Source organism: Esox lucius, chromosome 3, assembly GCF_011004845.1.
Source record: "Esox lucius isolate fEsoLuc1 chromosome 3, fEsoLuc1.pri, whole genome shotgun sequence".
NCBI classification, from domain to species: domain Eukaryota; kingdom Metazoa; phylum Chordata; class Actinopteri; order Esociformes; family Esocidae; genus Esox; species Esox lucius.
In genome coordinates this window covers 26044120-26071649 of record NC_047571.1, presented here as the reverse complement: position 1 = coordinate 26071649, position 27530 = coordinate 26044120, and the positions used below count along the sequence as shown (strand labels likewise).

At 40.0% G+C, this 27530-nt stretch overlaps 1 protein-coding gene across 5 annotated transcripts in view; it reads right to left on the bottom strand.

The window, feature by feature from the left end:
- Nucleotides 1-3747: 3747 nt before the first annotated feature.
- efr3a (EFR3 homolog A (S. cerevisiae)) overlaps nucleotides 3748-27530 on the bottom strand; it is an 87455-nt gene continuing 63672 nt past the window's right edge. For 4 of the 5 annotated variants that reach the window (XM_010893009.5, XM_010893000.5, XM_010892991.5 and 1 more), the window contains 9 exons: nucleotides 24196-24357; nucleotides 21766-21897; nucleotides 21216-21283; nucleotides 19892-20019; nucleotides 10705-10790; nucleotides 10502-10550; nucleotides 10177-10280; nucleotides 9671-9720; nucleotides 3748-9329 (listed from right to left, as the gene is read on the bottom strand). In XM_010893009.5, the coding sequence (XP_010891311.1) occupies nucleotides 9224-9329; nucleotides 9671-9720; nucleotides 10177-10280; nucleotides 10502-10550; nucleotides 10705-10790; nucleotides 19892-20019; nucleotides 21216-21283; nucleotides 21766-21897; nucleotides 24196-24357 (885 nt within the window). In that variant the 3' untranslated portion in view covers nucleotides 3748-9223. Of the gene's footprint in view, nucleotides 9330-9670; nucleotides 9721-10176; nucleotides 10281-10501; nucleotides 10551-10704; nucleotides 10791-16243; nucleotides 17473-19891; nucleotides 20020-21215; nucleotides 21284-21765; nucleotides 21898-24195; nucleotides 24358-27530 lie in introns of those variants that run through there. The other variant, XM_034288565.1, reaches the window with a different exon arrangement.

Here is a 27530-nt window from a genome sequence, read left to right as displayed (position 1 = left end):
TCCCAGTTTTCCAAAATGAACATCAAATTTTGATTCGTCTTACCGCAAAACACTTTTCCACAGTCCATTTTAAATGATCCTTCTGGATCCTGTTTAGATAAGGCTTCTTTTTTGACCTATAGTGTTTTAGCCGGCAACGGCGAATGGCACGGTGGATTGTGTTCCTTTTTTACTCACAATCTTTTTTGGAATCAGGTTTTGTAAATCAATAAACAGCGACCCCATGCTACTTCTTGTCTCAAGCTGAAATTATGTTATTTTGGACTGCAGGGTACTGTGTATTCAATAAAGTTAGACATTTTATTTTTAAATGTGTGCTCTACCCATTTAGAAAGTAATTTCGGGTTTGGCAAATTTATTTTCCAAATGGGACCTACACATTGTCCCGTATGTGACGTGTCCAATTCAAATGAACATATTCAATGTCTTTATGCAAAAGGGCAGATTCCTGAGCTGAGACATGTGCAACCGAGTGTGCAGCATATGTGCCCTTTAGATTGGCCTTTCAGTCAGACACGGACAATAATGCAAGATGAATCGCATGTCTGAGAGCCAAGCTTGAGTCCAGATAAGGTGTGTGCAGGTCCCACGGGCCAATTGACTGGTAGCATAACCGCGCACACACACACACACACTCACACACTCACACTCACACACTCTCGCACACACGCGCACACACGCGCACACACACACACACACACAACGCTGTAGTCCAAAGCAATGCACTAAATAGGGATGCTCTTGTCTAACAAAGGGATAGAAGTTTAAATTTGCATACCTTGAAAATAGTTTTCACACATCCAGCAAATATAGAATCTTAACACAAAGCAGCTAGGACAATAACACACGCTGTAAGGAATAAAGAATATTGACCATGTATATATACAGTACACCCTTACTTTTCCCCCCATTTAAGGACAAATGTGTTGAGACTGTTTACTTCCAATTCAGTTTCACACAGGCAGGCACATTTGAATTAAAGGCACTGTTATGGCTTATATCTTCGTGTCTATTGTGTCTTTGTGTATGGCTACCAAGAACATTGAGGTTAAAATCATAGATTTTTTGATTTATAAATAATTACAGTGGTCTGTTATATATAATGTTGAGTTGTGTGCATATGTTTTTAAAGGTCAGAAATGTGATCTTTATTTCCTCTAATGTGTTAAATTGTGGTTTCCCAAATCTCTCGTTGAGCCTCTCCAGAGGATCCCATTTCTGCACCAAGCCTAAATTGGCACATCTGACTGAATTAGAGAAAGGCTTGGTGATTAATTGGCTAATTCAATCACTTATACAAATATAGTATTAAAACTATCATGTGAAATGTCTGGGAAGGCCTGAGGACAGATTTGGGAAACCCGGTACTAGATTAAACACTAACAGGATTTACAAAACAAAAGAACATAATCCCATGTTGGGTTAAAAAATGGAGCAAGACAAACTTTTTACATTTTTGCCTTCTGGTCTTCTAAACAGGTTAATACATTTCTGATGCATTTAAACCATATTCCCTTCAGATTTAAATACTTTCATTGTTTGTGAATGTAATGTTCCTAGTTTCCAGTGGAAACATTTTATTATTCAATGATATAACCCAAGTTGAATACATATTTACACATGGTGGTGCATGTCATTTTTGTCACTTAAATAACGCACATCAGCTCCAATAGCCAATTTCTATGCCTTTCTCACACATGATTAAATCACTTGTCTCCAAGGTCTTGGGGTCACCTTGTGTGACAAGCTGCAGTGTGTGTGTGACAAGACAAGCGCTGAGTGCATGGCGGCAGCCCACTTCAACCACACCCTCACTCAGGACCAATGCCATGGGCCAAAGCCCCAGTGCAGACGACACGAGGTTAAACCCCTCGGAAGGCCCCCCAAACCACGCCCCCCGCAACCCAAGTCCAGCGAGGAGAGCTCTGAGCCTGAGGGGGAAGGTTCCGACAGGACCCCAGATGAAGATCTACAATCAAATCCAAACCCGCCAAGAGTTACCCTGACATCCTCACACCATTCACTCCCACACTCCAGTGAAGAGGCCAGCATGGAGCAGAACCACAAGGAGCCGAGGCCTGGTGTACCGAGTGGAAACGCTGACATCGAGACTCAGCCTCGCCCTCCATCACATCAGCCTGACTCCAGTGAAGAACGGGTTGACACGGACCGGGAGGGAACACAGACAGGGCCAAGTGGGGGTTTGTCACTGAGCCCGGTCCAAACACACAACCCCAAGCCTGAGGAACAGGACAGGGTCCATGCTCATCGGCCAAGTCAGCCTGGGAATCCCGAAGCAGTGGAGGATGAAGAAGAAAAGGTGGAGGAGGAAGGGGGGGGAAAGAAGGACGAGGGGAGAAAGGAGGACAGGGAAGAAGAGGAGGAAAATGAATGAGTTTGAAGGAAACGTCTGATTATTGATCTAACTGGGCACACTGGGATAACCCATCACTATGCTAAATCCATGCATTTGTATAACTTTGTCTCAAACTTTTGTGGAATGCTCTTCTTAAATTTCTTTTATATTCATGGCCTCACCGATGATGCTCCAACAGTGGAGTTTCGTTTAATCTAAAATATGAAAAGTAATGGTGTCCTCGTTCGGGCAATTCAATTCATCCATTTAAACTGGTTACTTCCACAGAACAGGGGAGGAATACTTATGCAAGCAACACATTTTCGTTTTTTTTATTTTCTTATAAATATTTCCTAAAGTAGAACCAATGTTACCCTACAATAATTGATTGAGTGTATTCAGAAGTGGAATATCAAAATATCAGCTTAACATTTGTGATTCAGTAATATAAGGAGTTTGTATATGATGCATTCTTAAAAAATAATAAATGTAATTCTAAAAACAACAAATTTACTGTTCACTCACTCTGCAAATTCAATTGGACAAATTTACATCTCATCCCCTAAAAGCGATATATCCATGATATTTTTTTAGATCAGTGCTAACTATGAATAGGAAGCTGTTTTAAGAGACAGCTGAGGTGGCTTGGGCATCTGTTTCGGATGCCTCCGATGTTTTTTCTTAGGTAACTTTTGATATGTCCCAATATTTTCTAAATGGTAATTACTATCAACCTCAGATACATTGTAGAAACCAGACCAAAAATCTATAATGTTTTCGTATATGGGGAAGCAAAATAAGGTTGGTTATGCATAGCCAGAAGAGGACTGGTCACCGCTCTGAGCCTGGTACCGCTCTAAGTTTCCAAAATGTTGGCCTTCTTAGGGAGTTTTTCCTAGCCACTGAAATTCAACACTGTTATTTGCTCTTGGGGTTTCAGGCTGGGTGTTTTGTTGAAGTACTTTGTGACAACTGCTGTTGTAAAAAGGGCTTCATAAATACATTTGACTGATTGAGAGGAACACTCATTTTAGTTTGGGGTCTTGCCATCCCCACCTAAGTCACCAGATCTTAACGTTATCAAACATCTGGGATGCCATGCAAAGCGCTGTGGAACACAGAAATCCTACCCTTCCTTGCCTACAGAATACTTCCGGAAGCTCGTGGAGTCCATGCCCCCGTCGTATTTCTGCAGTTCTGCGCTGCCGTGGGAGGCCTAACAAGTATTAGAGTGGTGTACCAGTTTTTCTGGCACTTCAGTGTACTTTCATAAGATATATATATATTTTTTAACATGCATAATACATAAAGCACATTTTACAATGCACATTCATTATGAAATAAATAGTCCAACTTGTGTTATAATCATACTCATACAAAACACAGGCATATTTATAGCTTTGAAATAAACATTTTATTTGTAACTTTACTTTTTTTTTTTTTACTTACAATAATCTCTATGCACAGAAATGATCTGCTGATAAGAAGCTCTGTCATCATCATAGTGGTTTAATTAACAATGCGTAAATTGAAATAAGTCAAGCTTTATTATTTGCAGTTCAGTGGTTTTTAATTACCATTTAAAAATCATATGCTTTTTTTGTGATGGCATAACATCAGATAACTGCATTTCTAAAACAGGCACAAAGTACTAAGTTTTGCATCACAAACACAAACAGGTTTCAAACACAAAAATGGTCCCTTTACCTTTTTCATAAATCAATGTATTATGATGCATGGAACTGTTATACTCCACCATAGAATAAAACATGTAGCCAAGAAACTGAACCTGAAAAAAATTACCAAACATGCATCGCTGCGATAACCCATACCATAAATCAGACAATGTTAAACCATGTCTCCCATAGTACCAGGTAGTTATACAAGTACAAACATTACATCAGTATTCATGTGAAGCATAATGCTTTAATGTAGCTGACCATTCACTGAAATGATTAAAGGTAATTCTTATACTGTTGAGACTGTAATCACTATTCTATGACTTGTTATGGTGATAAGAAACGAAAATGGACTTCCCTTGCAGTCTCCTCACTTCACATTTGCTGGTTTTCATTCAAACTTAATCTCAAAAAACACTAATAGAGCTGGGAAAATCCTTTTGTATGTATTCACTTTTTCACAGCAGCCTTTTGGATGTGAGTGAAATTTTCCATACATATTTGCCCATTTCAGAACAAAAAAGATTTTGGTCCTTAGTGCTGAAAAAATTCAAGAGATAGAAGTGCTCAAAGTTGACCCATTGTGAACCACATTAGACGTCTAAATCTTAATCACTGCAAAAGTTTAAATGTAAATAACGTAGTGTAAAAACAGGGCTGTTATACTTTTTCAATTCCTTAAAAAATTGTAATTAAAAATGTGTAGTCGATCTAATACGGATAAGGTGAATGTCAAAAAGTGATTACTCTCAAATGGGTATACCCAGCTGCGTATTACGTTTTGTCTTTTATCAATGCTTTTGATGATGTGTTGGATGGAACAACCGCACCACTTCAGTGTTGATTTTGCACGATAAACTGAAGAACTATAGATCTCCATCCAATTTATATCAGGCAACATACCACTGACATGATATAAATCTATAAAAATATACCACAGACTGTTGAAAATTCAGCATAAAGATAGTCTATTAAAGCGTGGTGCCAGATCTGTTTGAGCTCCAACTAGTCCATTTTCAGGGAATGGATAACACACGGTAGAACTAGCAGACTAGCGATGAGACTGGCTAAACCAATGACTCTGTACGGCCTACAACCTCTGGTGTGATCTCCCATAGGTTATCCATACACACGTGATATTTAATCTCCCGATTAACTCATAGTATTCCCGTATGCCCATGTGTCAAAAAATAACATCATAGTTCAATATAAGACATTATGTGTTGCGAAATTACATGACTCGTGAAATGACAGAGGAAAATATATTGCACTAGTTCATGAATAATATTACACCCTTTTAATTTGACTTCAGACTATATATATATATAGACTATAAACTGTTATCAAAATGATCAAGGTCTCAGAGTAAAGTAAGATTTTCTTTCATTCAATGAATATGGAGGAACATTGTTGAATGTTGGCTGCTCTTGGGTGGGTTTCCAAAAAGGCAGATTGTCTGTTACAAATTCAGAATATGAAGCACATATCTATTCCACAAGTGATTTCAGGGTCTGGGACATGGAGTACAAAATTAGCAACAAAATTATAATAAAAAAATATATACACTATGAGTTAAAAGTTTGGACACATACTCATTCAAAGGTATTTCTTAAATTTTTTTACTTTCCACATTGTAGAATAATAGACAATTAAAGACATCAAAGCTTTGAAGTAACATATGGAATCATTTAGCCAAGAGTGTGCAAAGCTGTCCATAAGTTAAAGGGTAGTCACTTTGAAGAATGTAAAACATTTATCTGTTTTAACACTTTTCTGGTTGCTACTTGATAACATTATTTCGTAGCTTTGATGTCTTCACTATTATTCCCCAACGTAAATAATAATAAAAAGAAAAGAAAAACCACTTAAATGAGTAGGTGTGTCCAGACCTCTGACTGATAATGTATATTAAACGTATCCCTGATGCTACAGTACTTCCCTAGAGGTTCACCGCCACCATCCAATTGAAATGGCAAAAGCAATTATCCATCAATAACATCTTAAAATAGGGCCTGGAAAAATACACCAAACAATAGAATCAATAGCCAACCACACTCTCAAAAGCTTAACCAAGTCCCAATCCACAATAAAAACATCTGATCCGCTATTCTCTCAGTACACTCATGTCTCATACATCAGCTGAGTTTATAGCTGGGCAAGGACTTTTTAAGACATACCAAACCACCTTGAACATGCAAATCCACCTCTTTTCGTCCCAACCAAGGCCTTACAAACATCCACAGCAATCTTTGGCTGTATCCTGTTACAACAGGAAGCCATTAATGAGAACCTTTTGGTAGCCAACATTAACATCTTCTTTATAATTTTTTCTTGAGCTCCTACCGTTAACCATCTTTACATGACACACATAACAGATGCTCCTTTGCAATTTCAACTGGCTCCATTCCCACTGTTTTGAGTGCATTATCTGGAAGAGTCTACCCCAACCCAACAACCACTTTTATTGAGCAGCCGCTCCACTTTCAACTGATCCTTTTGGATAGTCAGATCTGTCAGGGGGATTAATTTGTATTTTTACCCCCCATTTTAAACACTTAGCAGACACTTCTAGATCAACATAGAGGAGCAATTAAGCTTAACTGCCTTGCTTAAAGACAGACAAATCTTGTTCGACTCTGGGACTGGATTTAGCAACATTTTGCTTACAGATCAGCCTAGCAGTTAAAGTCACCAGCCTTGAGGTTCTCTTACAAAACAGTAAATGGAGGACCTTTTTATCCGGGAATAAAGCAGCGTTGTACACACAGGACGTCTCACTCAAACCAAGAACTGGGATAGGGTGTAGCTCAAAGGGGTGACTGCTGTGCCGAGACAAGTTATACAGACAGTAGGGTATAATAGCTATCTGGGTAAAGCCCTGAAAATCAGACAGCCATAGATCTGGATCTGGAAGAGTTGTTTGACAGTTATTTAGAGGTTTGACAGTGTGAAGGAACAGGTAGGGACACGACACAAAATTGATTCTTTGGCGATGACGTGTTTTGGTGTCGTAGATGATAAACAGACCTATAAAAGACTTAGACCAGCTGAATAAGTTGGAAAACGTATTATCGGTTACCTTCATATTTTCCTACCTATTCTAAACAATCAATACATAATCAAGACAAGTCACACAGACACATCAACAGTAAGTTGCAAGATATCAATCCCATGTGAATAAGACTTTGCTGCTAAATCCCTATACTGCACATAAGTCTGGCCTGTTGCAATAGGCACATCAATGTGTGTGTGTGTACGTGTGTATATATTTATAGCACCTGCATACACAGACATACACGTGTGTGTATATTTCGGCATGAACGCGCCCTCTCCCGTAACGCCCCCAGTGGCAACCACCTGTGCCAAAGATGCAGAACGGAGCCCTTGGTTGCCACCCCCTGACGAGGCACACTTGCCCCAATCAGGCCTTGTCAGAGGGAATATAACAGGGTCCCAGAAGAGCAGCTCTGGGGAGAGAAAGGAAGTGTAACCTCAAGCCCAAGCTTGGAGCTGCTCTGCCCCTGTGATGAACACAATGCAGGATAACTAAGGATAAGAGTGATGAGGTCGCTGACGACACGAACCCCCCCCCCCCCCCCCTGTAGTTTCTGTTAATAAAGGCTCTCCAGGGCAGTAAACTCTTACACTGTGTCTGTTCCCTGTGTCTTTCCTTTTTACAATACACAAATGCATGTGTGTATATACATACCTACATGGGTACTTATTCAATGCACTATGATATCAAATAGACGTCATGTCAAAGTGCAGACTAAGCAAAAATACTGGAACGAGAAATAACACGTCTTCCAATGTGAAATGGTTTGTTCGCTATAACAGTCCCCGTTAAAATCTCTTAAAAGACAACAGGCACAACTTGCCAAACTCCTGGTGCATTTCAGGATTTTCAATCATTTAGAAGAAAAGAAACATAAGTGCCTTCACATTTTCTTTTTCTGTACCAAATGTTAAAAGTAATGTGGGGGAAAAAAACACACCTGGTGGACATGTCACCCTAAACTGTCTACATGGCAACTAGATAACATGGTGCCTTCAGAAACAAACTGCTGTTTTTATTTATTGGCATCAGCTGGTCCACAAAACCATTTATTCAGGACAAATCCTGAGTGCATGAGTACAGGAGGTGTTGGGAAATGGTTTCTGAATTTTGATTCAGTGAAAGAAAACCCTGGACCAAATAAAACAGGTGTGCACATTACTAGAGGCCTAGTCCCAAAACGGGGTTCCAATAGTCCCCTAACAGACCTGTAATAAAGAACACTACTCAATCTAGCCAGCTGGGGCTTTCAGAAAAGAAAAGAGTAGAATTGGAAAAACTCTGAAATTCACCTAATCTTTTCACACAGACAAACATATGAATCGGTTTTCAATTAAATCCTGACATCTTGCTAATTAGATCCAGATGGATCAAATCAGCACTTCTACAGGGCTTTCAAGTAAGCCCGTCACCCAAGAAAGGCATTATCTTTCTACAGCGTCAAGACTAACCTGCATAATATCAATAAAGTAAAAGTTCTTCTGGCTGGCAGCTAAAAAATATTTCTCTCTACTATGTACAGAAATAAGAAGATGCACGTCACAACGGTAAATCGTAAAGACGACTCAAGACATCCGTCAATTTTGGACAGGTTATTAATAACACACAAGCACTACTGTAGCTAACAAAACAGTTTAGAAATTATTTATACTTAGCCAATTATTTGTTAGTAAGGTGTCTTGAAAATGGCATGGTCACTACAGTACTGTCTGGTTTCTCTTCACTTTCTCAGCATATTAGCCAATGGACCAAAGCCATTTGGTTAGACTATCGATGAGAATGTGTGTGTATAGCCAGCTCGTGTTTCTGTGTATGTTACAGCCATTTCTGGTAATAAACACTGTCTGAGAAGGGGTCTTGGAACAACGTGCATTGTGAAGAAATCGTTAAACAGTCATTCCAGTGCCATAGCAAGTTTTTGTTGGAGCAGGTCTGGTTTTAGAGCTGACTTAGGGGTGAGGATTAAGGGGATAGGAATTTAGTGGTATAATTTGGTTCGGAACATGGGTTAGGGTTTTGGGTGCACTGTGTTAGTAGTTGGGATTTGTCTTGGCTCCAGTAGAAGTACAGGTCTAGGCAGGGTTAGAGGATGGACCCCGTTGGGAAGGGGACACAGCATTTTTTATTGGTAATCTAATAAACACACAGGTCGGGGAACTTCATCTCGTAGACAGGGATAGACTGGTGTTGAGCATGGCCTGCAGAGATGGACACGACTCCAGAGGGACTGGGGGGGGGCCTGGGGAGTAGGAGGGAGAGAGAAAGAAAGACAGAGGAGAAAGAGAAAGTAAAGAAAGCAGGGATAGAGAAAAGACAACGCAGTGGGAAAGAAAAGAGAAGGGTAGTGAAAGGAATGGTTAGGGAAGAAAAATGGGAGGAGGAAATAGTTTATACAAACACAGTTTAAAACCACCATTGCAATTTCTCTGGTCTAACAACAACAAACCAACCGGAAAAAAATGAAGAAAAAACCCCCCATATATAAATAAACATGATACATTTAACAAACTAAATACAGTTCTTAGTGAAATACTCAATATAACCAAAATTAGTATTTTTCTAACCTCAGTGGTCACTTACCGGATAGTGAGCTCAAAGATTTGTGTCAGTCTGTCGTGTAACAAATTGGCCTGTTGATGAAAGGCAACCACAGTAAGTTTGAAGTTCAATACAATAAACATTTATTCATTTACTAGATTTAAACTGAACAAAAAGTTTTGTTCCGTTTTGGGGCTTGCTTGAATGTCAACTTCAACAACAAGGATCAGTTAAAGAATCTTATATTATTTTTAAATATTAAAAGTGTTTGCAGAATCAGAAGCCTTTGAAGTCTGAAATACTGGAAGTATTAGAATTGTTTTTCAAAGAGTTACAAGAGAAGAGAAAAGTCTGCACACTTCAAATGCAATTTCAGGGTTTATATTTGTTTGCGGTTTGATATTCCATCTTTTCCTGGGCTCATCGAGTTTACAATGTCAATCTGGATTCCAGTGTGTTCATGTGTGTATGTGTGGGTTTGCAAAAGAAAGCCTGTGTGGTTTTTGTAGTGTGCAGAACCACTGTGATAATCACAGGTTCTGGTATACCTTGGACTCGCAGTGGGCAGCAATCTCCTCAAATGGAGCCTTCTGGAACTTTTCCATGACCTGGCGCCTCTTCTCCTTTTCCTGCTCCTCCAACCCTGTGGTGTCTGGGCGAGAGAAAACATTTAAAAGTATTCTGGTGAGTGTTTCAATAAAACTAAAATCATTGTCAGTTATTTATAAATAATGAGCACTTCATTGAAAAAGGGGTCAATATTCAATACTGTGTCTGGAAGTACCCAGAGTCACCTTATATTTGCTACGCAATCCACCTAATAGACACAGCTGAGGGTGTTCTGCTCAGTGATGTAGGGTTTTATTGACCTACCAATGGCCTTCTTCAGTGTCTCAAAGGTGATCTCTTCAGCCAGCGGACACTGCAAAGGAACAAAATGTATAACATTTTCTCAACAGAACCCTGGGTCGAGTTACATAATGTTCAGACAGGCAATAACACAACATGTCTGCAGAGAGTGAATAACATTTCCTTTTCATGCTCCCGGAGTCAATAGAGAATATGTTCAGACACACCTTATCTGGAAGGCTATTGGGAGTGAAATCCACTTGAAGAGAAATGGTGTCAACAAAACTCTTCCTTCTGGTGAGGCGATCTTCATCTGCATCAGAAAACAATGATTTCAGGGGAGTTCAATCCTACTCCAATTTGAAGTAGTATTACTGCTATTATAACTAAACAGTAGTGCATGTTGTACAGAACAGTGCCATGGTGTTTCAGTGGCAAACAAACATACCCTGAAAAATAAAGAGAAATGCCCTGAAACATACCCTGAAAAGTAAAGTGAGACACAGAAAGAGATTGGCTTCAAAGCCCTTTATCCAGACTGCCCATGGGTTTTAATGTGATCACACAAGGCTGCCGCTGTTCTGTGCAAAATGAGAATTGAGACAAAATTCTAAACCAGTTTGTGAGCGAGCGGCTGCAACCTGTTTAATCTGATTCATTTCCAAAAATAATTTTTTTAAGGATTGTGACAAGTGAAATAAAAAGGCAGCACAGCAATAGTGACAGCTGGCCAATGAATTTGTTCTTGGAATTCTCTAACTTGAGAAAAAATAAACATACAGCAATATTCCTCTATTATTATAAGTATCACTTTTTAATGTATTTCTTGAGAAATGTCCTAAAAATTTTGACAATTTTCAGGAGAAATATTGATACTGTAACACAACAGGCACAAACAATAACTTCCAGAGTAAGATATAGAGTACATGTGACACTCACTAATGAGTATCACACATTATTTATTAAATATCTTAACGTGGTCCCTGTCTTCATAGTAGTTGGATAGTAAGCTAGTAAGCAAGTATTGTGACATAATAAAAATAAGTAAATATGAATAAGTAAATAGGTTTTTACTAACAGTAATGGCATTCTTCATACAGTAGTTAAAAAGCAAATCAAGATATATACATAAGCCTTAGTAAGTCTGTAAAATATTATTTTATAAAAGTGGCCATTATTGTTGCTTAAAACCTGTGAGTCAATATTATACACGTAGCTTGAACCACTTTGAACAAGTATGACTAATGTGCTAGCCACTACCGGAAATGTGCTAATGAGAGCCCAGAGATGAAAGACACAGGTGTGTGTGTTCAGTGTTCATGCAAACGTGTGTTTGTGACTAGGTGCAGTAAAGTTGTGGATATTGGCATGAACAAATTCAAAAGATTTTTCATTTTTACTAATTGAGCAAGTGTAACACATTTAGCATGTTTTCCCATCTTTCATGTGGCCAGAATGGTACTTCTGACCAATACCCTTTACAGTGGGGAGTATTTGATACACTGACGATTTTGCAGCTTTTCCCACTTACAAAGCATGTAGAAGTCAGTAATTTCTATCATAGGTACACTTCAACTGTGAGAGACGGAATCTAAAACAAAAATCCAGAAAATCACAAGACCAAGCCACGACCCATCTTCAATGCTCTTACTGAGGGAAGGAAGATGTTGGCCAAGATATCACGATACATGGCCCCATCCATCCTCCACTAAACACGGTGCAGTCGTCCTGTCCCCTTTACAGAAAAGCATCCCCAAAGAATGATGTTTCCACCTCCATGCTTCACGGTTGGGATGGTGTTCTTGGGGTTGTACTCATCCTTCTTCTTCCTCCAAACAAGGCGAGTGGATTTTTGTTTTAGATTCCGTCTCTCACAGTTGAAGTGTACCTATGATAAAAATTACAGACCTCTACATGCTTTGTAAACGGGAAAACCTGCAAAATCGGCAGTGTATCAAATACTTGTTCTCCCCACTGCATATGATTTGAAATGAAATGTGTACATAAAAAAAAAAGAACAAAGCTGAGCCACTTAGAATTTTTTTTGTGTTAATTTACTACAGGGACAGGAAACTGGTGGTATAATCCCCCCACCCCCCCCCGATCTATAGCATCACCTAATCTTGAACCAATCATGATTATTAGTCACACTAACTGATGTTAGGGGAGAGTTTTTTGTTGCCCTCATGCCCATCAATGATTGCAATCCCTGAAATGTAATCCTGATATATAGTAATTGTGATGAAATTCAATGCTACTACTACTGTACTGAATACGTTTAGATAAATACTACCACAGTTTATATATATATATAGAACCAGTTAAACGTTTGGCCACACCTATTCATTTAAGGGTATTTCTTTATTTTTCACATTGTAGAATAATAGTGAAGACATCAAACTATAAAATAAGGGTTAAACAGATCAAAATACATTTCACATTTTAAATTCTTCTAAGTAGCCATTGGCTCTCATGAGGACCGCCACAGGAAAGGAAGCCCCAGGGTCACTGCTGCCACAGTCATTCCATTCGATCTAACACACACACACACAGCCGACCTCCTCTTGGGGTAGTAAATGGAATATGATCCATTTGATCTTTCATATGCACAGCTGAACTCCTCTCCATGTTGTAAACGCAAATACAATGTCTTGATCTAAGGCAGACATTAGCAAGACGTATGTGTGTTATCTGGGGATGAATGACCCAGAATAATAAATATGAATAATTTCCTATTGGCCGTCCACCCTGAAGTGGTAATGTCTTCGTATTGGGGGAGTGCGTTCATATTTGGGGAAGGGGCATTGTATGGAATTGGGAGCGTTCATATTTGGGGAAGGGGCATTGTATTGAATTGGGAGCGTTCATATTTGGGGAAGGGGCATTGTATTGAATTGGGAGCGTTCATATTTGGGGAAGGGGCATTGTATTGAATTGGGAGCGTTCATATTTGGGCAAGGGGCATTGTGTTGAATTGGGAGCGTTCATATTTGGGGAAGGGGCATTGTATTGAATTGGGAGCGTTCATATTTGGGGAAGGGGCATTGTATTGAATTGGGAGCGTCATCGTATTAGCGGTTTTGTTTTGCGGTGGGGGGGGGGGGGGGGGTATGTGTATTGGGGGTGTGTAATTGTATTAGTGGTTTTGTTTTGCAATTCTGGAACACTTCTGGAACACTTCTGAAACACTTCTGAAACATCTCAACATCAACTGCTTATAAGAGACTGCGTGAATCAGGCCTTCATGCCTTCATTTAACTTGCTTGGGCCAAAAAACATAAGAAATGTACATAAGACGAGTGGAAATTGGTTCTTTGGTCTGATGAGCCCGAATTTGAGAGTTTTGGTTCCAACCGCTGTGTCTTTGTGAGACACAGATTGCGTGAACAGATTCTCTCTGCATGTGTTATTTCCATCATGAAGCATGGAGGAGGAGGTGTGACGGTTTGGGAGGGCTTTGTTGGTGACAATGCCTTTATTTAGAATTCAAGGCACACTAAACCAGCATGGCCACCACAGTTTTCATCAGCGATACGCCATCCCATCTGGTTTGCGCTTAGTGGGACTATCATTTGTTTTTCAAAAGGACAATGACCCATAACACACATTCAGGCTGTTGAAGTGCAGTTTGACCATAAGGAGAGTTAAGGTGCTGCATCAGGTGACCTAAACTCCGCACCAAAATGCCTCCTAACTGATGGTTTGGGATGAGTGGGACCCCAGAGTAAAGGAAAGGCAGCGAGCAAGAAACAACCTTTGTGGGAACTCCTTGAATGTAATTGAAATGCATTCAGGGTTACTACCTGAAGAAGCAGGTTGAGGGAATGCCAAGAGTGAGCAAAGCTATAATCAAGGCAAATGGTGGCTACTTTGAATAATATAATATTTATTTTTATTTGGTTACTACATGATTCCATGTGTTATTTAATAGTTTTGATGTCTTACTATATATTGTTATTCTACAATATGGAAAATTGTAGAAAAAAAGAAAAACCCTTGATTGAGTAGGTGTGTCCAAACCGTTGACTGGAACTGTACATTTCTAACAGTCTATGCTACACTAGACACAGCACATTCTACAGAGATGATTACCATCAACAGTACCCAAACACCCATGCTCACTATACACTTCTAACATGTACTCACCAAGACAGAAATCCAAGTGCAAGCACCGGAGTTAAAGAGTATTACCATTCAGTAGAAACGATGAATTGATGACAAAGCATTCAATGAAGATCTGCAATCTACAAGGCTACTGCTTGGTTTCTAAGCAACAGGGTATAAAGGGGCAGTAGGAAGCAAGGACCTCCCACACATACAGTGCATTTAACCTCTGAGAATTGGAGTTCCGGTTAGATGTTCAGGTTTAAGGTTAAAGGGATATCCTATAGGTGAACTACCTCCGCACTTGATGGTTTATGCACATTGCGGTTGATGTTATGCAGGGTTTTTGCGTTAAGATCTGGACAACCTAATTTAGGTTGCCCCTTTATGGAGTCTCTTTCACTTGCGTTGATCACATTGTTAAACCACATGTTTCGCCTGGGCCGGGACAGCACATTTTTAAGAGATGCTGGCAGAGTTTTTTGGTTGGATTTTCTGGAGGTATATTTTAGGGCACTTTTATTAGTTGCATGTAAAATTTCTGTGAGTACCCTGAGGAGGCCTGCTTTTGTTTGGGTCATCAGAAACCTTGTTTGTTCCTATTTTCTTTGAAAGACTATTTGAAAGACATTTTTGGAAGCTTATTATGGAATGTAAGAAAATGGGGGCTCCAGGATGTTTCCCAAGAGTATGATAATTGCACTTATCACCTACACAGAGGTCCTACTGTGCCCAATTAGAACAGTAAAAACGATCAGCAACCAAACAAAATATAATAAAGTTTGGCCATCCTACCACCCTAGTGTTTCGATACAGACTGAACTTCCCATGTGATTTTGCCAATGACAACATAGTTTGGAAAGTTTGGGAGATTCGAAAATCTCAAAATCAAAAGGCCCAAAACTAAAAAGAAACTGCTTTAAGGCACACTTGTCTCCAGAGAGAAAAAAAGGCAATATTGAAGTAAAGCTTTTATAATTTAAGGGTATACATTATTTTCAGATATTCCAACACATACAAACATACCACAGCATGCCATCATCATTTGGGACTTTCCCTAATCAAACAGCATGTAAAATCAAGTGAATCCTGGAAAGACTTTGCAGTGTTCATGCTTTCGCAGAGAATTTAATGGCAGTAGTCTGTGGAGTTCACCCTGCAGGCTCAGAATTTAACCGATTGTTGTAAATTTTATGCTGTTAGAAGAATTCTGACATTGCCCAGGGTATGGAGGCCTGGGCTAAATATATTTTATTTGTATCAATTAGTCTAAAGGGGGATGGCTTTAGGGGCACTGTTTGGAGTCATCTGGTTATTCAGCCAGTGTCTGAACAATGCCGATCACCTCATTTTGTAAAGATGCCTTTCACCTGGCCTGGGACAGTTCCTATTTACAATGTCTTTCACCTGGCCTGGGACAGTTCCAATTTACAATGTCTTTCACCTGGCCTGGGACAGTTCCAATTTACAATGTCTTTCACCTGGCCTGGGGCAGTTCCTATTTACAATATATTTCACCTGGCCTGGGGCAGTTCCTATTTACGTTTTTCACCTGGCCTGGGACAGTTCCTATTTACAATGTCTTTCACCTGGCCTGGGGCAGTTCATATTTACAATGTATTTCACCTGGCCTGGGGCAGTTCCTATTTACAATGTCTTTCACCTGGCCTGGGACAGTTCCAATTTACAATGTCTTTCACCTGGCCTGGGACAGTTCCAATTTACAATGTCTTTCACCTGGCCTGGGACAGTTCCTATTTACAATGTCTTTCACCTGGCCTGGGACAGTTCCTATTTACAATGTCTTTCACCTGGCCTGGGACAGTTCCTATTTACAATGTCTTTCACCTGGCCTGGGGCAGTTCCTATTTACAATATATTTCACCTGGCCTGGGACAGTTCCTATTTACAATGTCTTTCACCTGGCCTGGGACAGTTCCTATTTACAATGTCTTTCACCTGGCCTGGGACAGTTCCTATTTACAATGTCTTTCACCTGGCCTGGGACAGTTCCTATTTACAATGTCTTTCACCTGGCCTGGGACAGTTCCTATTTACAATGTCTTTCACCTGGCCTGGGGCAGTTCCTATTTACAATGTCTTTCACCTGGCCTGGGATGGTTAATATTAATGATGTCTTTCACTTGGGTGGGGATGGTTAAAACTAATGATGTCTTTCATCCAGGCTGTGACAGTTAATATTCATGATTATTTTCATCGGGGCAGGGAAAGTAAATATTTTATGATGTCTTTCATCATCTGGGTTGGGAGAGTACATTTGTCTTTCACCTGGGCTGGGACAGTTAATATTTACAATGTCTTTCATCACCTGGGCAGGGACAGTTAATATTTACAATGTCTTTCATCACCTGGGCAGGGACAGTTCATATTTACAATGTCTTTCATCACCTGGGCAGGGACAGTTAATATAAACGATGTCTTTCATCACCTGGGCTGGTACAGGGCAACCATAGGAAGAAGAGACCAGGAAATAGCAACACCTACCTTCCTTTTATTGAGATACATACAAGCTGAACCTTTTGTTAATTTGACATTAATTTGATGTTCTTGAGTTAAATATTGTGGGCATCCATGGTGGGTTTCTTTTAGGCCACATTTCATTGGCAAATTTGTTGGCTTTGGGGCAGTTGATAAGACACTTACAATACATGAATGTGCCTTCATTGATGAACTACCTTGAGTTGCAAATTGTCACAGGTAATGGTAAGGTAATTGATTTACGACTACAGGGGACTGGGGCTCAGTGACACAGGCAACTCTACGAACACTATAGGAAACTGAATGCCAAGCTAAGCTCCTCTATTTGTTGTTCTAGTTACCTTGTGACGTCTGCCTGCACCTGTGGAGGATCTTCCCTACTGTGTATAGGACTGATTCAAATAACAGGAGTGAACAAACATGATACATAACAAAGTACCATACTCCTCAGGTTGTCACTTCAAGACTTACCACACTCTTACTGCACTAGTTAAAAAAAAAATGCATGAACAAATGTGAATTCAATGCTTCATATTAATGAATGGCAAAACAATATGTGCTAAATGTGCCTACTGTCCCTTAGATTATAGTTAACAGTTCCTAAGCAACTGATTAACAATTGTTTCGCATTCAAAGAGTCATAAAGCATTTTTCTACATTATTTTCTATTCTAAGGTTCTTCTCTGCAGTATATATATACACAAGGCTTCTCGGCAGTATATATATACACAAGGCTTCTCGGCAGTATACAGTGGATATAAAAAGTATACACACCCCTTGTTAAAATGGCAGGTTCTTGTGATGTAAAAGAATGAGACAGAGATAAATCTTGTCAGAACTTTTTCCACCTTTAGTGTGACCTATAACGTGAACAATTCAATTGAAAAACAAACTGAAATCTTTGAAAGGGAAAAATAAAAAACGCACAATAACCTGGTTGCATAAGTGTGCACACCCTTAAACTAATACTTTGTTGAAGCACCTTTTGATTTTATTACAGCACTCAGTCTTTTTGGGTAGGAGTCTTAGCATGGCACATCTTGAAGTGGCAATATTTGCCCACTCTTCTTTGCAAAAGCACCCCAAATCTGTCTGTTTGCAAGGACATCTCCTGTGCACAGCCCCCTTCAGATCACCCCTACAGATGTTCAATTGGATTCAGTTCTGGGCTCTGGCTGGGCCATTCCAAAACGTTAATCTTCTTCTGGTGATGCCATGTTTTTGTGGATTTGGATGTGTGCTTTGGGTCGTTGTCGTGCTGAAAGGTGAATTTCCTCTTCATCTTTCTAACGGAAGCCTGAAAGTTTTGCGCCCCAAAGCATGATGCTGCAACCACCATGCTTCACTGTGGGTATGGTGTTCTTTGGGAGATGTGCAGTGTTGTTTTTGCACCAAACATACCTTTTGGAATTATGGCCAAAAAGTTCAACCTTGGTTTCATCGGACCATAACACTTTTTCCAACGTGCTTTTGGGGGACTTGATGTTTGTTTTTGCAAACGTCAGCCGGGCCTGGATGTTTTTCTTTGTAAGAAAAGCCTTCCGTCTTACCACCCTACCCCATTGCCCATTCTTATGAAGAATACAGGAGATTGTTGTCACATGTAGCACACAGACAGTACTTTCCAGAAATTCCTGCATTTCCTTTAATGTTGCTGTAGGCCTCTTGGAAGCCTCCCTCACCAGTTTTCTTCTAGTCTTTTCATCAATTTTGGAGGGATGTCCAGTTCTTGGTAATGTCTCTGTTGTGCCATATTTTCTCCACTTGATGATGACGGTCTTCACTGTGTTCCATGGTATATCTAATGCTTTGGAAATTATTTTGTACCCTTCTCCTGACTGATGTCTTTCAACAATGAGATTCCTTGGAGGCTTTGAAAGCTCTCTGAGGACCATGGCTTTTTCTCTGTGATGCAACTAAGAAAATGTCAGGAGAATCCTACTAAAACAGCTGAACTTTATTTGTGATTAATCAGTGTCATTTTATATGATGGCAGGTGTGTAATGACTTCTATTTAACATGAGTTTGAATGTGATTGGTTAATTCTGAACACAGCCACATCCCCAGTTATAAGAGGGTGTGCACACTTATGCAACCAGGTTATTGATTTTACGACCAGGTTATTGCAAGGTTTTTATTTTTCATTTTCCCCCCACAAAGATTTCAGTTTGTTTTTCAATTGAATTGCTCATATTATAGGTCACATTGAAAGTGGAAAACATTCTGACATGATTTATCTTCGTCTCATTCTATTACATCACATCGAAAACCTGGCATTTTAACAGGTGTGTGTAGACTTTTTATATCCACTGTAGGCTTCTTGGCAGTATATATACACAAGGCTTCTTGGCAGTATATATACACAAGGCTTCTTGGCAGTATATACACACACAAGGCTTCTTGGCAGTATATACACACAAGGCTTCTTGGCAGTATATACACACAAGGCTTCTTGGCAGTATATACACACAAGGCTTCTTGGCAGTATATACACACAAGGCTTCTTGGCAGTATATATACACAAGGCTTCTTGGCAGTATATACACACAAGACTTCTTGGCAGTATATACACACAAGGCTTCTTGGCAGTATATACACACACAAGGCTTCTTGGCAGTATATATACACAAGGCTTCTTGGCAGTATATATACACACAAGGCTTCTTGGCAGTATATATACACAAGGCTTCTTGGCAGTATATATACACAAGGCTTCATGGATAGAAGAAGTGCTGACTTACTGAAGGATCAGGTCTGCCTCGTTATGTAAATCTTGTTATTATAATGACTCATCTAGAAAACATGGCTCACCTGTCACCTGGGGGACATAAGGGGTTGATAGACGCTCAGCATTATATCCTGGGCCAACCAGACATTCTGCTAGGTCAACTGTCTGGAAATACAGGCTGCTGTCTTCTTTCTCCAGAGAACTTGGAAGCCTTGTAAGGATGAAAAACCAGTAAGAAAGACTGACTTACAACACATTCTAGGTACAGCTCTCGTCTACTAATTGGTATGACAAACATGCATTCATAATTATGAGTAGATTAGAACATATCTGAAGACAATCCAAAACTCTGCAATATGACAACATCATTCAATAGGGAGACTTCCCACTTTCAAAAGAAAACACAACTCCCAAATTGACTCCAAAATAGTTTGTTGGTTGAAATCAATGCATGGCAAATAAGAATATCATTTTTGTTGATGGCTACTTACTACAAATGCCACAATAAATGGTAGGCTACACAGTAATAACATGTTCGATTCAGAGGTTACCGAATGAGATGGATTAATGGATATAACAATAATAATATACATTTACATTGTTTCCTTTGATAATCTACTATTTCTATAACTATTTTTCTTATATGGAATCAACAAATAACACACTACTTGAGTTTCATTGTTTTCTTTGAGTGTCCAAAGCCATAAGTACAACACACTAAGCAATTCAAAACCAAATGAATTGCCTTTTACCAAATCAATGTCATTGCCTTTTGCCCACATACACTGTTAAATTAAATAGAATGAGTTTCTTTCCTTGAAAATTGCTTGAAAGTAGTGAAAATGAGGTCTCCCTTGTGGAATGATGTTGTCTTTGCAAGGGTTACATTTTAACAATCTGCCTATACAGTGAGGCCATACAAACGGTTTATTTTTATAGCTGATAGGAGCTATCATACTCTAAGTCCTGCATTAACTCAAAAGTGTATTTGTATTACTGTCATTTTGTTGTGACCGTGAAGACAGTGGAGATAGAGATTTGTGTAGAGAATTTAAAAAAGTGTCTGCAGAAGTCACTTTGATCATCAGTTCCTCTGAAAACAACGAGATAAATGTGGGTTTTGAGGAGAACCGTACTGGTGTAAATCCAAAACATAATGAATCAAATACATTTTCAATTGAACTGCCACAATGTAAGTTCACAATTGCACGTTGGCCAACACACACACACACACACACACACACACACACACACACACACAACATTCTGTTCACCCCTATATCCACTGCAAGGAAAATAACATGTCAACAAATCAGATGAATGAACATTTCAATGCCGGGTGAAGAAGAGGTCAGCGTTTGAATGGAAGCTGCCAACAGATGAGTCAGTGGAAAAACAGACACTTACGGACATTTCTCCCTGAAGATGTGCTCAGGAAGGAGGTGGGGCGCCTCCAGGTTTCTCATCTCAATCACCTAGAAGACATGTTAGGGATGGAGAGGTTGAGAGAGGGAGAAAAAGGAAAGAGAATCAAGCAAACAGATCATCAGGCATGTTGTCACTATGCAGGGATTGCTAGATCTACATAGGCTTTTTAAAAATGATTTCCTATTCAGACGTTTTAAAACTATAACACACATCTGATTGTCGCTTGTAAGTCAAGCCGGCTTGTAAGACTTATTTCTTATCGGACAATACACGGCAGTGAAGTGAGCTCAGTCACGTTTTAACACAGCCTTGACAAACCATTGTCATACAGTATATGTGGTTGCCCGCAAGCTCGGTCATGGTTGCTGGGGAATGCGTTGAGTGAGCAGCGTGTTAACAGGCAGAACGGCTTGGCGAGACGCGCATCGCCGGACATCCCGAACCTTCGCCCCTCCCCGTGAAGCGGTCGCACCGACGCAGTGCCATGACGGTGACCTGGTCATTAGGAAACCAAGGGGAGGTGGTTTACCTTGCTCACATGCTGACAGAAGGGTGGGTTGGCAATCATCTGACTGAGGAAGTTCAGGTACGCGGCCACCAGTGCCATGATGCTGCACCGGATTACCATGGGCATGTTCTCCTCGTTCACCAGGGCCATGTCCTGGAACCAACGACAAGCTTTACAAGATGACATACAACAGACTCATTTGCATCGGTAAAAAAGGACAAATAAAACGGTACAATTTCCAAAGTGGACACACTCTTTTGGCTTTATCGTACTGTAGCGTAATAAAGCCCATTACCGGAGTCCTATGGCTTTCTAGTGGTCCCATTACTTTTACGTAGCTTTTGTCTGGAGACATTTGAAATAAATCAGATGGATACTCAATAACGGCTATGCTTTTTCACTTCTGTGGGGTAATTCAAGTGTTAACTGTCCATGACAGTTATGGTTAGGAAAAATATGATTTTTAACGAATACCAATTTTAGGTCCCCATACGAATAGTAATAACAGATGTGTGTCTTTACTTTCACTGACATGTACAGCTAATACCATCTCAGCATGTGTTCTGCACATTGGCAGTGCATCCCCTCATTTCAGAGAACCTGCACGTAGTCAGCAATAACTGATGACATTGTAGAATGGTGTTTAAAGACAAAGGCAGGATCTTTATAGGAACAACAAATTGCTTGGACTGCAGGCAACATAATGAGCCAATTCAAAGCTTTCAGTAATGCTATATGATAACGACTATTTTCCTTTACTGTCCCCAGGGGAAGATTTCTTCCCATGTTCGTGTGGAAGGATGCAAATATTTATTGTTTATCAACTAAAGTAACATTCATACATTTACCCTTGGATTGCCATGCAATTATATTTGGATATATATACACTCACCTTAAGGATTATTAGGAACACCATACTAATACTGTGTTTGACCCCCTTTCGCCTTCAGAACTGCCTTAATTCTACGTGGCATTGATTCAACAAGGTGCTGAAAGCATTCTTTAGAAATGTTGGCCCATATTGATAGGATAGCATCTTGCAGTTGATGGAGATTTGTGGGATGCACATCCAGGGCACGAAGCTCCCGTTCCACCACATCCCAAGGATGCTCTATTGGGTTGAGATCTGGTGACTGTGGGGGCCATTTCCGTACAGTGAACTCATTGTCATGTTCAAGAAACCAATTTGAAATGATTCGAGCTTTGTGACATGCTGCATTATCCTGCTGGAAGTAGCCATCAGAGGATGGGTACATGGTGGTCATAAAGGGATGGACATAGTCAGAAACAATGCTCAGGTAGGCCGTGGCATTTCAACGATGCCCAATTGGCACTAAGGGGCCTAAAGTGTGCCAAGAAAACATCCCCCACACCATTACACCACCACCACCAGCCTGCACAGTGGTAACAAGGCATGATGGATCCATGTTCCCATTCTGTTTACGCCAAATTCTGACTGTACCATCTGAATGTCTCAACAGAAATCGAGACTCATCAGACCAGGCAACATTCTTCCAGTCTTCAACTGTCCAATTTTGGTGAGCTTGTGCAAATTGTAGCCTCTTTTTCCTATTTGTAGTGGAGATGAGTGGTACCCGGTGGGGTCTTCTGCTGTTGTAGCCAATCCACCTCAAGGTTGTGCGTGTTGTGGCTTCACAAATGCTTTGCTGCATATCTCGGTTGTAACGAGTGGTTATTTCAGTCAAAGTTGCTCTTCTATCAGCTTGAATCAGTCGGCCCATTCTCCTCTGACCTCTAGCATCAACAAGGCATTTTCGCCCACAGGACTGCCGCATACTGGATGTTTTTCCCTTTTCACACCATTCTTTGTAAACCCTAGAAATGGTTGTGCGTGAAAATCCCAGTAACTGAGCAGATTGTGAAATACTCAGAACGGTCCGTCTGGCACCAACAACCATGCCACGCTCAAAACTGCTTAAATCACCTTTCTTTCCCATTCTGACATTCAGTTTGGAGTTCAGGAGATTGTCTTGACCAGGACCACACCCCTAAATGCATTGAAGCAACTACCATGTGATTGGTTGATTAGATAATTGCTTAGATTATTAGGTGTTCCTAATAATCCTTAAGTGAGTGTAGATACACACACACATATTTATGTCCTGCACACCATGTGATTTACTCTGGCCCACACCTATGGTAAAATCATAAAAATATCCCACCACATGATTTACTGTGATCCATTCCAATAGTAGAACCATAACAATATCACACCACATGATTTACTGTGGTCCATTCCTACAGCAGAACCATAATTTCACACTGGATTGCCTGACATGAAGGGAGATTTTTATTAATTCAAATGCAAGTAAAGCATGTAGCGCTGTGTAGGCAATGTCTGTACAATGCACAACATTAAGGTAGAACTTTAATTCGAATGTTTTTGCACCAAGCTATTGTAAATCCCATTTTAGTTCTCTTTCATCCTACCTGCAGGGCGAGGGCCAGCCTGATGAGGTCCACCACCACCTCTTCATTCGCCAGCTCGATGGTGAGCACGGCCAGGGTAGTGAAGAGCAGCTCAAAGTTCTTATGGCCGTTGTCCTCCTCCTTACAGCCCAAATATATGTGACGGTACAACTGTTGCCCATGCTGAGAGGAGGATGAGAGAGAATGTGGGAATGAAAGACAGAAGAGAAATAAGAGGGCAGAGACAGAGAAGGCCCTTCAATAAAAACAAAAAAACTGAGCCCAGCACGTCCATCAATATGGTCAGATGTAGTCCTTTCGTAAGATGACATCCGGTACCACAAACACAATTCACAGAAGCAATCACAGAAAAGAAATGAAGTGAACATGACAGTTTAGAACTATTGAGAAGAGACCAAGACAGAAAGAGAAACAGGAGAAACTAATGAAAGGCTGAAGGCCTTGCAGAGAGAATGAAAGAGCTGAGAGGTAGAAAAAGGACAATGTTTATGAAAGAGCCAAATAGTGTTAGACTTGCAAGACAGCCATAGAAAGGTAATTAGACTGAAGCAGATCGGTGAGTTAAAGCACTCAACACATTACTAGGCCAAAGCGCTCAAATATTCAGCAAAACAACGCTGCTAGAAAGAAAAAGACAAATACAAAATTGTTAATTTAACGCTTAAATGGAAGATCTGTTGTTGTGGATTGCAATTATGAAATAAACATCCAACAGCTCAAAAAAGAATGTAACCTGATTTATGCTGTCCTCAAATAGGTTAAGAGCCATGACAACACTGACAGCCTTTAGCATTGTTGTGTAACCCCTCAGGCGTCAGATCAAGATTGAGTAGAGAGTGGTGCACAATCTGATCATGTCTAGCGAGCAGCAAAATCTTTGCTACTTTACGCGTGATGGTGCTGTTCCATCCAACATGTTACATAGCGAAACCCACTGTAAATCAAAACCAGCTAAACCAGCCTTCCTAATCAAGTGGACTTGAACACAGTGCTTGACTAATCATTGTCAAAATGTCTGCATAAACCTGTCAGATCATTGCATTATTGTATTAAATTGACCCATTGCTACAATTGTCAAACAGATCTTTAGATACTAGAATGTGCCTGACCATTGTAGTACAGCTGTCTAGTAGTTAGACATGTTCTTTGTATCTACTAGATACAGTGGGGAGAACAAGTATTTGATATGGATCATGGATTAAAATCCTGCAGCGCACGCAAGCTTCCCATGTCCAGGCCCGTCTGAAGTTTGCCAATGACCATCTGGATGATCCAGAGGAGGAATGGGAGAAGGTCATGTGGTCTGATGAGACAAAAACTTTTTGGTCTAAACTCCACTTGCTGTGGTTGGAGGAAGAAAGATGAGTACAACTCCAAGAACACCATCCCAACCGTGAAGCATGGAGGTGGAAACATCATTCTTTGGGGATGCTTTTCTGGAAAGGGGACAGGACGACTGCACCGTTTTGAGGGGAGGATGGATGGGGCCATGTATTGCGAGATCTTGGCCAACAACCTCCTACCCTCAGTAAGAGCATTGAAGATGGGTCGTGGCTTGGTCTTCCAGCATGACAACGACCCGAAACACACAGCCAGGGCAACTAAAGAGTGGCTCCGTAAGAAGCATCTCAAGGTCCTGGAGCGGCCTAGCCAGTCTCCAGACCTGAACCCAATAGAAAATCTTCGGAGGGAGCTGAAAGTCCGTATTGCCCAGCGACTGCCCGGAAACCTGAAGGATCTGGAGAAGGTCTGTATGGAGGAGTGGGCCAAAATCCCTGCTGCAGTGTGTGCAAACCTGGTCAAGAACTACAGGAAACGTATGATTTCTGTAATTGCAAACAAAGTTCTGCTTTTCTGATGTAGCAAATACTTATGTCATGCAATAAAATGCAAATTAATTACTTAAAAATCATACAATGTGATTTTCTGGATTTTTGTTTTAGATTCCGTCACTCACTCACTTCTACATGCTTTGTAAGTGGGAAAACCTGCAAAACCGGCAGTGTATCAAATACTTGTTCTCCCCACTGTAGATTCTGAGTTTAGACAGTGTTGGAAACAGGTATACCTATGTTACAATACAAATACCCTTGATCGATTTTTACATTTATGTGACAGACCAAACTTTGTGAATGTTTTCTTGTCAACCTTGAAGTACTTGTTGGTTAAAATTAAGGTGACATGCTAAACAAGATGTCATAGTGCCATGAGTAAGACAGTCAACCATAATTGTTCTTGTGGCTGAAAATTATTTAAAAAGTAACAGCAGCCATTTTAGTTATGCAAAAATATTTCATTGAGAGACCATTCTTTATACATGACTCAAATCAACTACTGTGCAGGTCCAAAATGTGGTTTCCAGATGAGTAGAATGTTTCCATGTAAAACTACAGAACATCCGTCATGATGGCCCTTATGGGACACATGCAAATGCGTTCCATTAGAGTAGAGGAACAAATGTACTGACTCTCTTGACCTGAGGGTATTTTACAATTGCTGGAATCTTATGACAAGACGCTTCGTTCACCCAAGTTTCTTCCAAATTGGTCCGGTGATATCTGAGATGTGAAACCTTTTTTTCCCGTTACCCTTTTGTCTCTTCTAATTAGTTAAATGTTAAAATATAAATCTAAAGTAAATAAAAAAATAACTTTACTCATAATGGAATTATCTGCTTCTGGGTAAGTATATTGTAAATATATCTATCTACTATAATATTGTTATTTAAGAGATCACAGGTTTTCTATTATTCTCAACACAATATAACTAAATGGTTATACCTACTTTTCGTTTCATGTCCTACTTTCTCCAGGTTTTCCAATTGTCTGCAAATATTTTTACATTGTAACTACAGAGTAATTTTAAATATTATACTCTACCGGGTTTCCAGAAAAATCCTATCAAAATGCTGTGGGAGGACTTGACGCAAGCCATAATGCATAAAATCCTTTGTTTATGACAATTAGAATAGTATTGTTCAGAAGAGTAGGCAAAAACTCCTCCCAGTCAATGCAAGAGACCAATATACAGCTACATGAAACAGGTACATAAAGTAATTTCAGCCAAAGTCAAAACCAGCCATAAAAGCTATAGGTTTACTTGTTTTTTCTGCATCAACAAATGGCGGTTTTAACAAAGACATCTGGCCTTAATAATACCAGAAGAATTACTTTTGTTAGTGTAACTTTTTCTCCCTTCCCAAAACACCTTGTGGTCATCTTGTTGCTACGCCCACAACACTGGGCCATCTGGGAACCCCAACAACACAGTTCTCAAAGATGGAATTTGCATTTGGGAAACAGCATTGGTTTTTGTCCCAGCAGTGTTGGTTCATT